At 38.7% G+C, this 11,568-nt stretch overlaps 2 protein-coding genes across 7 annotated transcripts in view; both read right to left on the minus strand.

The window, feature by feature from the left end:
- The window catches only part of LOC135334578 (uncharacterized), a 58,916-nt gene that overhangs the window by 5,696 nt on the left and 41,652 nt on the right, over positions 1–11,568 (minus strand). For 3 of the 4 annotated variants that reach the window (XM_064529825.1, XM_064529834.1, XM_064529849.1), the window contains exons 10-14: positions 3,059–3,142; positions 1,613–1,830; positions 972–1,084; positions 658–823; positions 41–183 (exon numbers count right to left, since the gene is read on the minus strand). In XM_064529825.1, the coding sequence (XP_064385895.1) occupies positions 41–183; positions 658–823; positions 972–1,084; positions 1,613–1,830; positions 3,059–3,142 (724 nt within the window). The remainder of the gene's footprint in view (positions 1–40; positions 184–657; positions 824–971; positions 1,085–1,612; positions 1,831–3,058; positions 3,143–11,568) is intronic. The other variant, XR_010394334.1, reaches the window with a different exon arrangement.
- LOC135335380 (uncharacterized) overlaps positions 4,178–11,568 on the minus strand; it is an 18,367-nt gene continuing 10,976 nt past the window's right edge. For 2 of the 3 annotated variants that reach the window (XM_064530874.1, XM_064530882.1), the window contains exons 2-7: positions 6,254–7,654; positions 6,066–6,203; positions 5,712–5,933; positions 5,214–5,414; positions 4,685–4,880; positions 4,178–4,318 (exon numbers count right to left, since the gene is read on the minus strand). In XM_064530874.1, coding sequence (XP_064386944.1) covers positions 4,771–4,880; positions 5,214–5,414; positions 5,712–5,933; positions 6,066–6,203; positions 6,254–7,654 — 2,072 coding nt within the window. In that variant the 3' untranslated portion in view covers positions 4,178–4,318; positions 4,685–4,770. Of the gene's footprint in view, positions 4,319–4,684; positions 4,881–5,213; positions 5,415–5,711; positions 5,934–6,065; positions 6,204–6,253; positions 7,655–9,851; positions 9,984–11,568 lie in introns of all 3 variants that reach the window. The other variant, XM_064530866.1, reaches the window with a different exon arrangement.

The following is an 11,568-nucleotide window of genomic DNA, read 5'->3' on the forward strand; positions in this document are numbered from 1 at the left end:
TGAATCACCTGCTATATAGCATCAATGTATATACACTAACATATCTGTAGAGCAGGCAATATTCTGGGGAGGTTCCAATCTCTTGCCCTCTCTGAGTAGAGCCACTAGGGACATTGGGTCCACTCCAGGGTAGGGGGTCCGGCCACTACTGAAGACCTCCCATACAGTCACACCATACGACCACTGCATTAACAAATTTCACACAGTTTTTTTAATTTGTAAAGTTAATCAAGCTTTGAGAGCACAAAACTGAACACAATACTGTATGCCATAATTATTTACTTGCCCTCCTTGATTAAACGCTTATCTCGTTTAAACACCCATTGTAAAAGATCTGTGTCTGTCAAGAAACGTCCTTCTTGGGGCGTAGCACTGTGGGTAGAGCTGAAGTACGTAGCACGTGGAACCAGTTGCAAGCATTGCATGGCAGCATAGAATAATAGTGATAGCAAAGAGAGAGATACCGACACCGAGGGAGAAACACCACTCCAACGACTTATTAAGATATAAGCTGAGAGCTGTGGCAGCAGCCAAGAATAATATAACTGTTACTGTGCAAGAGTTTGAAGTAAAGTAAATATGGTAGACTATCATACATAACTGGAGTAATAGAGCATTACACATGCAGTGTCCCGTAACTAATAGCAATTAACATACCACATCTGTCTTCTCATTGAATATAGCATCATTTAGACTCTCCATTGCCAACCATTTGTACGGCAGTTTGACTCCCTCAGCTTCACCCTGTCTGAAGTATCCTTGCGCATACGTGTCCTCGGCCAGACCAAAATCACCAACTTTGACGTCACCATTTGAATCCAACCTACGAGAATTATTATTTCATGAACATTTGCTGACCTATAATGATCAAACATGAAATAATTATGTGTAAATCCTCCATATTACGTATACTGTGTGCACTCGTGCAGCATGCAGCAAATAAGATCAGACAAATCAATTCAGTGCCTCACATGCAGTTCCTGGCAGCCAGATCTCGATGGACAAACTTGTGCCGAGCAAGATACGCCATTCCAAGAGCTATCTGATGACACATCTTCAACAGCAGCTTCCTCACAGCTAACACCTATAATTATGGTAGCAACAAATAATTTACGAAAACAAAAGATTTGGATCCAAAAAAGCAATCACTAATTTAAACACACCATTTGATAGACCCTTTCAATAACTACTAAATGCATTGTAATTGGACATTCCTAACTCAAGTTATCCATGCTCAAAGGTATCAACACCATTAATTTTTCAGAAGAAATGGTATCTCAGTAATAAACTATGTCTCTATATATATAGCTGTGGTCATCCTTGGTATATAGACTATAATAGTACGTGGCTGTATAACAAAAAGGTGGCCTGCCAATTAACACAAGCATGCTATGCATGGAGACTTTTGGGGTCCATTATAACAGGGCTGTATAGAGGGTGGACTGCTTACAATAACATATATAGGATGACCACAACAAAAATGTTTCACTGTACAGTGTCACCACAATAGATACTTCACTGCATATAATTATACTGAACCATAATAACATGCAGGCTTCATCATTCAAACTATAATATATATAATTATGATTTACATAGAGTTCAAATATACCTTCTCAGAATCCTCTCCTTCTGCCAACTCTAGCGCAGATCTCTCTTTTTTCAAGTAGTCTAGTAGACTCCCATTGGTCATATACGGCATCACCATAGAAACACCGGGTCCAGCGTCGAGACACACCCCAATCAGGGGCATGACGTGAGGGTGGTGGAACTCTTGCATCTTAGTGATCTCACTCACCATGCTCTGTACGTCACTCTGAGTGAACAGACCTGAGGGAGGTGGAGGGGGGTAGACACAAGTGCCTGAAAGATTCTGAATCAGACAAACGAGTGTTTAACTCATTTGATACTATAGTGCTCATGGGCAAACCCTTTGCTACATTATAGTATAATGATATGGTTATAATTATTTCGAGGGTATAAATGTTTGCGGTTTTTGCTGATTTAGAGCAAACAATTATACCCACGAATTGCATGCATGCTTCAAAGGCTGCTATTTCGCAAAAATTAAATCCGCAAAAACTTTTACAACGGTCATTCCGTGAAGTTTTATAACGATCCTCTATATAAGAAACTTTTCACATGTAGATCCCATGTATCAACTAGGGTTTATAATACTAGACAAATATAATAACTAGGAGCATGCAGAGCATGTTTGGGGCGAGCGAGCAATTTTGTTTTTGTTGTACAGTGATTAGGTACAATAAGAATTATTGTTTTATATGAATCGAATGAAGTAGTATCAGTGATTGTGGATGACCGAGTAGTCTGATGTAGATACGACTTTCCTGTGCCAGCTGTATACCCGTGACAATTATTGTTACTTTTTGCTGGACCCAAATTACAACAAATTACCGTAAGGCTTTAGTATACTGTCAATGTAAACAATCCAGATTGATAAGTAAGCTACTCTGACCTGTTGTAAGCGTGCCTTTGTGGCCTCAAAAGTTTCCATCTGAGCTGGTCTGACATGCATGCCCGGCCGTAGTGTCTGGTCTCTGTGTTATCCTGTTGAGCTAGCAGGTTTATTGTCTCACTTAAAGTGACCTATGAGTATCCTTGATGAAACATGGCAAGTAAGCTGCTGTGACCTTCTGCAGGCGTGCCTGTGTGATCTCACGCTCAAAAAGTCCCCATCTGAGCTACTCTGACCTGCTGTAGGCGTGCCTGTAGCCTCAAGAGTCTCTGTGTCTTGTTTGAGCCTTCGTTGCTGAGTGTTAGCTAGCCGCTCTGGTCCCGGTCCCATGTGCAGCTTTCACGTAAAAGTTGGTAAATGGTCACGTGTACAAAAAACAAATATCGTGCCGATACAGACACACACACACACACAGACAAAATTGCTACGTTCCATCACTAGGTTTAAGGGACTCGTTTCGCTCGCCCCAATTATTATATACACTGTTTAAACACGAAATAAAGAAAGAACCAAGAATTCTCTATGATACGCAAATCTTTTTTTTGACAGAACGCAGCATAAATAGATCAGCTACAATTATACCTTTCAGAGTCTTTAAAGCCACGCCCCTAATGGCAACGTTGTTCCAGTCCATTAGTAGTCCTTTGTACACAATCCCAAAGGCTCCTGGAATAATAGTTCGATCAAATTAAACTGACAGAGAACTAATTTTTTGACTCTACAAATAGTTACCTTGACTGACTGCATCTTGCAGTTCAGATTGGAGCTGGGAATTCTCATTGATTCTGGAACATACTTCACGATCTCTCGCATTTGATAATCTGTAGATATAGAGCATAATTGTGATAGTATAGCTACTTAGGAAGTATAGGTATAATTATTATTTATCAATTTATCAATTTTTGCTATGTTCAAAAATAGGTGGAGAGTGATATCTATAGAGGGCAAACTGAAGTGTAAAAGGCTTAACCTTGCCTGAAAAGTGTTGGCCCTCTGTGATGTTTTAAACAAATCGTGCATGTTGAAGAAACACACCGAACGACCATCTTTTGAATGTAAAAATTAACCTTTGAACATTGACTTTGAACGTTGACTTCTCAAAACGTCACTGCATGCAGTACTAGCCATTCACTTAAAAATATATCAGGCTAGGAAAGTGCAAACTATTCAATTCTGGTATCATTTTGAATGAAGCCAAAGCTCTGCTCTGTCCAATTAAGCAGTAAAAACCAATTTTATATCTTGCAGCGTAAGGACCCTTTTCCTAAACTATCACAATTATATAGTCAGAAGCAGATGGAGTGTCTTACTACACAGATTCTGTATCGTCTAGCTATGTATCTACAAATCATCCATACAAACTGCTAAGTGCTGCTCATGATACTCACTATTATTGTATTAGATCAAACGCGGTATCAGCAACACATGCATGTACAGCACATAGCTTATTACAAAGAAATGTGGTTAAGACGATAGTGAATCTGTGAATATGTAGTAAGACTCTCCATCCCCTCATCCGCTCCTGTTATAATACATACCCATAAGAGTACTTCGATCAGACAGCTTCCTCATTCTATAAAGAGAGAGATTAAATCCAATCAAAAATACACAACACGATTGCCTAAGCTATAATAATAATAGTTAAAATACTGCAGACACTGTTGGGGCACATATTTTACCATTGGCACTGTATGTTTCGTCTCGACCTTAAAAAACAGAGACAGTAAATTATTGCCAGTATAGCAACAGCAGCCACAACCACGACGACGATGATGCTGATAATCACTGGGTCAGACACACCTCCTCCCTCATTGGTTGGCTGCATAGTCGATACTGTTGGGTCTAAACACAGAGGGAAATGATAACTATAATTATGTCAACAGAATTCTGTACTGTATAGCTATATACTTATATACGATCCTCCGAAAAAGAGACAATTTGTGGATAATTAAGCAGTGTTCTACATTTTCTACAGCTCCCTTTTTATAATTAGGACAGTAAATTAACACCAGTTTACTGCATGTAGTTATATAGCTAGTCAATGTGACATTTATGTGGGCTATATAATTGGTAAGGGGAAAGGGAATACTCAAAAAGTCTAAGAATATAGACTACACTGTACTATGGTACAGTGTAGTCTATATTCTTAGACTTTTATATGCATATGCACACACATATACATATAATGTATACACATGCAGGGCTTACCTGTTGTGCACACAGGTTCAGTACCCGTCCAATATTCATCGAAGCATATCCTAGTAGCATCTCCTAGTGAGAGGTTGAATCCATCATCACAAGTGCATGTATGTTGCAACAGTTCCATTCGGTCTAGTGCCATTCAAGGGAAAGCCAATGAAACTTAGTGTACCGTTGTCAATTTGAAGCAGGTCGGAGCAAAAGACTACAATAATGAAAAAATGTGTTTAAACATAAGAGGGTATATATAATAGGAAATGATCACATTAACTATATACTGACACATACAGTATAGGAACCTCTGAAAACCAAACAATTTGAAGTCAGTCAGGATATGTTGTGACAGTAGAGTGCCCAAAATGAGTGTACAGAATACCATGCATTCTACTTGCATGTTCTTAAAAGTGGTATTTAGCTAGTACAGTGTCCCTTTCTTAATTATCTCATATTCAGTTTGAGTCGTATAAGTTTAGGCTATACTTACTGTTATACCAAATAATTTTACATACAAATATTCTCATACATAATTATAACCTACTTTCTATATACACAGGTACCGTGCCCGTCCAATTTCCAGTGTCACATATCCTAGTGGCATTTCCATCCAGTCTGAACCCATTGATACAAGTATATGTTGCAACAGTTCCATTCGGTCTAGTGCCATTAAACACATCTTCCTCCATATTATATTCCAAGGTACCATTCTCCATTTCAATTTGAGGCAGGTCAAAACAAATAGCTACAATAATAAGTATTAGCAGTTCAGAGGTAAAAACTATATATATAATTATTAGCCTAGGAAATGACTACAATTTACTGTCACAGTGCATGGCCGGATGTTCACCATGCAGTATTTATTTATATTATATATTATGGCATCTTTACCTGATCGTAAAAACTACAGATCAAATTGTTCTGCTAACTTCGGTCATTCGCAAAGGTTTTGGCCGTAAAACATAGATGAATGTGAGTTATATATATACATGTATACAGTCAACGAGCTAGAAACATAAGCTCTATAATTATACGTACGTACCTTGATCGTCTATAATGGTGATGGTGTAAGATCGTCGTGGTAGATAGCAGTTTCCATTATCTTCACATTCAACTACAATCTCTAATACTTCAACTGGTTCCGGAATGTCATCATCAATTATGGGCACGATAAATAGAACATTGGGAGCTGAATTACCAATTCTCCATTCCAAATTATTATTGCCTGTACCTCGGAACAAGCCAGTTGAATTGTAGTCCTCTCCTGCATGATATAATCAATAGAAAAATTTTGTGTAAAATTAATATTAATTTTGAGCAATGGCGAAACAGAATGAACATCTTGAAAACTTGATCACCCTTTATATATAGGCTTAAGTAGACACTCATCTCTTACCTTCTGTTGCAGACACATTTCTAGTGACAGCAAAAGCTCTTGTTATTACCGAACGATCCCCTTTTGTTATCATGAACTCCATAACTACTAAACCCATTGTTTCCATGACAACAAGGTCTTGAGCTTGGATCCATGCCACTGGATGGAGAAAGGAAGTAAGAATATATTGTATTGGGTATAGAACTTACATCCTATTGGTCTCATCTCAAATGGTAGAGGGTATGCAAAGAAACCAAAACTGTATGCAAACCCCCAGAATGGTACATCACCAGAAAATTGTATATCAAAGGTTCCTTGGCCTAAGTGTCCAGTAGCTCCCCGCCCACACACCATTGACTCAAAACAGTCCGACCTACAATTGATGGTAGTGAAACCATCAGACGGAGTCAATACATCTCCATTGACTAGTAATTCCTGATCAATGTTTAGTTCCTGGAGGGTATAGCTTAAAAAATCACCTAGTAGACTTGTGAGACTGTACCGAGTCAGATAGGAATCAACAGGTGGTATATACACCATCGAGTTTATGAAATCAACGTTGTAACTCATGACTGTAACTGGACGTGTTGATTGGACGCTACAAAATGCACGACTATTGTATGGTGTTCTACATTCAACGTATTGGCCTCGATTTATAACAGCAGTGAAAAATACCCCAGAACCTGAAAGGGGCACTCTATTATTACTCACAGAGCCTCGCTCACATGGGCAGTTGACTTGTATAGAGGCTTCATCACTAACAGAGCCTATTCGAAAGTAATTAGATCCAAATAATTCAAATGGTGCAAGAAAGAAAACATCGCCGTAAGTTGGGTGTGGTGGAATTTGCTCTACATAATAATGAAAAGCTATAAAGCCACTGAAGACAGACAATGGCTTGTCAAATGTAATGATAGTGCCGGTCAAATCATCCACACTGCTAAGTAACAGAGTATCAAAACGATTGAAACGTCGTCCATAGATTGCTTCTTCCTCAGACAAGGTACCCGGAGTTGTACGTTGCACACTTGGATTCACCCAGGAAGGGTGAGTGTATGGTTGTGATGGTCTAACACGAATAGTTGTGTTATCTTGACAGGGTGTGATGAGAAACTGGCTGTCATCATCTTCAGATGAGAATACGAAATATTGGTAGTCTCTTGCCGTTGGAAACTCGACACAATTAATAGCCATGAAGGTACCAGCGGAGATCATAAAACTGCTAAGAGCATATATTGTGAGCTCATCACTCTGATTATCTGCAGTTAAAATCAATCCCTTTGGTCTATCAACTGCATCATCATTCATTACGACCCTCCCTACTGATAAGTCTGGTGGTCCAAAGTCTGGTAGACCATTAAAGTCTGCAGCAGCTTGCAATTGAATGATAGTGTATTCCCCCCTCCGAGCTGTGCCAGTACGAGAGTACAATCCACTGCCAGGTGATGCCTCGTTGAATTCTGTTAGACCAAAATACCTCGTTTCGATAGTGAAATTAGACACATTTTGTTCCGTCGTGATATAAAGTGTTATTTCAGGTGTACCGAAAAAAAAAATTCTCATAAATGCAAGAGCAAATGTACTACCTCTGGTTGTAGGAGCATTGGAATCTAGAAAAAATAGAGATATCGTATCACATGACATGACATGAACGTACTCTGACATGTACTGTATTACTAAAATGTTTTGCGAGCATGAAACGTGATTATGCGAACTTGGCAAAAATAAAATCGCAAAACTGAATGGTGCATAGTAACGGATCCTTGCCAAAATGCAATAGTTAGACCACACAGGGTTAATTTTCTTCTGATTTGACTCATTCGTGTTTCACCGGTATGAAGGAATCACTAAAATTGTAGTATAATGGGGCCTATAGACCAGTGATGTAACCAGGGGGTGGCAAAGGGGGCAAATTCCCCCCCCCTTTTCTGGATCTCTATATACTTACCAGTCTCAGCTATAGCTAGCTAGCAGGCTATATAGCTACGTTCTTTGTGTATCTGTGGGTAATTATTGAATTAACAGTTACACGCATGCATGTGCCAGAGGAGGTTGGTCACGATTGTTAATTAATCTTCTAATTTTCTTTGTAACCTCCAATTCCTACAGTAAATGCACAGAAGCCATTGAAAGAACCCCAACCTACCCAACCCGCTGAGTCAGCATTTTTATCTTATTTTGGCATTCTTGAGCGTTTATCTGTCTTGTATTACGTCTCCTGTTAGCCTATAAGTCGTAGTAGTTTAAAACTATCGTTGCTACACCTGCTATATTAAGACAGGAGTCAAAGAAACAAGGAAAGTGCAGCAACAACTGGAACTTTGTGACTAATCTTAGTTTCTGGCTTATTACTTCGAGTATGACTATGCTACTCACTTTCTAGTATCACTGAGTATTGTTAGCATCACTTCCTACTAGTATAAGAGGCTATGATCGTTTGCAGCCTTTTGGCTTAGCTAGGATAGCTACTTTCTCTCAAGTTTCCACGGAATTGGAGGTTACAAAGAAAATTAGAAGATTAATTAACAATTGTGACCAACCTCCTCTGCGCATGTGCAAACAAATATGGGTGGGGAATTGCAGAAATCTGGGTGTGATTGCATGCTCACATTTGGCCACAAGTATGCAATATTGGAATATTGGGTCATGTGGCACTGTATGCATGTGTCTGTTCCAAGAAATGTGTACTATAATTTATATATTATAGTCACGCCAGGAGGTATACGAATCAGCGTAGCCAGGATTTATTGAAAGGGGGGGGCAACCTTTTTTCCCCGGGCACCTAGCGGCAGAAAATGTTTGCCCGGAAGTCACACCCCTTTTAATTAATTGCGGTTGAATTTCACTTCCTGTCATCAGTATCAGTAGAGGCTAGATTCTAGATGTTATTGTCGAAAGTTGGATATCTTGATACTTGAGAGTTAGCTCTGTGGCTTAAATTATCCAGAGTTTGAGCAGAGATTGAAGAGCAACTCTGGTTTGAGAGATTATGTGATTCTTGGCCACACAGTGGAAATACAGCCATGCTGTTAGTATATAGGGTATAATTATGGTTAAGAGTGCAATATGGGATTATTAATAGCACGAGTTAATTACCGTATAGCGAGTAATTTTCGTGGGGTAAAAAAATTCGTTCAACTCGAGAAACGGTGGTTTTCGAGAGTAAAAATTTCGTTTAGCCTCGTTGCCTGCCTGCGTTCCTACGTTCCGGTAATCCACGCCTATGTTAAAAGTTTGTGGAGGTCAGCCCACGAAAATTACCCGCTATATATATATACGGTAACAAGCAATGTTAAGGCTTCCAATTACAATACGTTCTCATTGACAGCGTGCACTTACTCGACAAATATAATTGCACGCTGTCAATGACGACGCATGCAATTACTGGACCAGATGTAATACAGGATTAATTGTACGCTCTCCAATCACTAATAGCACATCATAATTATGATTATATCGACATAATAGTTAGACACTGTTTAGGAAGTTTCAACATGATTTAGAAGCTCAAAGGGCTGGTCACAGTGTAGTATCCTGAATTGATAGAACACTAGCTTCCTCTAACAATAGTAAACATGATCTATATACCTTGATAGACTATAGCTTAATTGCTTTTAGAAGATGTACATTCATGTCTAATCATCGATCGGGTTGACAAGCTTAGCTACAATGCGCACTATATATACTCGTACAATAATGATGACAACGTAACATTACATAATTATAATTAGGTATAATTATATTCCAAACTATCACAATTGACACCAAAAACACGATGATCGAAAATTGAGAATAGATTTCACATACCAGACTCCAGATTTATAGATCTAGTGGCTTGTCGTCTTTGTCTGGTTTTACTGCTGCCGGCAAAGGTGCTTGTAATTGAAGCCTCAGCAGTGGGTGCTCCACAGACTGGACAGTTGCCATCTTGTACTGACTCTTGTATCAGTGCAGACAGAATCACAACACATGCAATAAGCTTAAATATATACATAACAGCTATAGATTGTATGTCAACTCCTTTATATATAGCTAAGGTCTACTCAAAAACGTTAGCTAGATCTACAGCTATACTTACTGAACAAAACATCCAGACATTAATTATATAGAGGTGTCAGCATTAATTAATACCTTATGTGGGTGATAATGGTTTCCCATTAATTTAAACATTCTTGCCAAATGCCATCATCTTTTCTTTTGGTCCCTTCCTTTAAAGCATGCCAGGTCATCTTATGACTTTTTCAATGACAACAGACCACATAGTATAATTATACAAGCAGGGGTTATACAAGCATTTTATTCAAAAAGCATAAAATGTTAATTATATCGTACAGCGGGGAATTTTCGTGAGGTGTAAAATTTTACATTTTTTGAGGGCACGGAGAAGCAAAAAAATTAAACTCCCACACACCAGTATTCACATGCAAAGCTATCGGTGGGTGGCATTGAAACGCGAATATTAGAACCCATGAAATGTTCGCAAATAGCAAACATTTGCACCAGCAAAAATTTCCCGCGATACGTATGGTATTAGGCCATGATAAATTATACTTTTTTCACCCATTATTCTATTCTTTAATTCTTGAAATATGTGCCTGTTATATTAAAAATCCGATTACTCTCTGATTATTCCCAAAATAATGTGACATACAAAATTAAGACATAGCACAACACACATGCAGCTGACTCAAGACATAAATTAATATAATTATCATATTATCTTGCTGAATTGAACTGATCCATAATTAGGTAAAAGGGCGGCTGATTCATGAGACTAAATATTCACCTTCAGCCATTTTTTGATGAAAACACTGTTATGCAAAACTTAATCTTAATGTAATGATGATCTTTACCAAAAATGGACATTGATGCCCAATTATTCTTGAGACACCTATTATGCTCCAAGCATAATTTATCAGGGCCTATAGGTATATGCCAATAATTAATGTGCACCCAAAGAGCTCAATTAATATTTTGTTTCTAGTGCTAAGGCCACACCAAAAAATTGTTTTACAGTTTTGTGGGTGGGGCTCTGAGTCTGATCATACTGAGCATGCATGTGCAGGAAGCAACTCCTAATAATGAAAGCACCGCGGATTCTGATGCCTCGGTGGTGGATGTGCGAAACCTACTTATTAAATTGCTAATACACACGCCGCCATCAGTAGAGCCCTTTTCTCACTTACATCCTTGAATCCAAGAAAACATGACTATAATTTATAGCCTATATAATATATATAGGAACTCTTCATTGATCCTTGAGCAGCTGTAGCAGTCTACACAGACACACAGACAGACAAACACACAAACACAATGACGCTGGCCATCCGACCGAAAATGTTATTTTTAAAGAATGACCGAAGAAGTGCATGAGTATCAGTGCATAATTTACCTATAGAGTGGTAGGCGGCACTACCTAGCTCTTCAGTCTCAGATTCAAATCCAGTACTCTGAGGGAAACCGTTACCCCGCTTGCGCATGCGCACCGAGGCATAATTATAACTGGTATTGTAAGAAGATTGTT

Source organism: Halichondria panicea, chromosome 1, assembly GCF_963675165.1.
Source record: "Halichondria panicea chromosome 1, odHalPani1.1, whole genome shotgun sequence".
NCBI classification, from domain to species: Eukaryota; Metazoa; Porifera; class Demospongiae; order Suberitida; family Halichondriidae; genus Halichondria; species Halichondria panicea.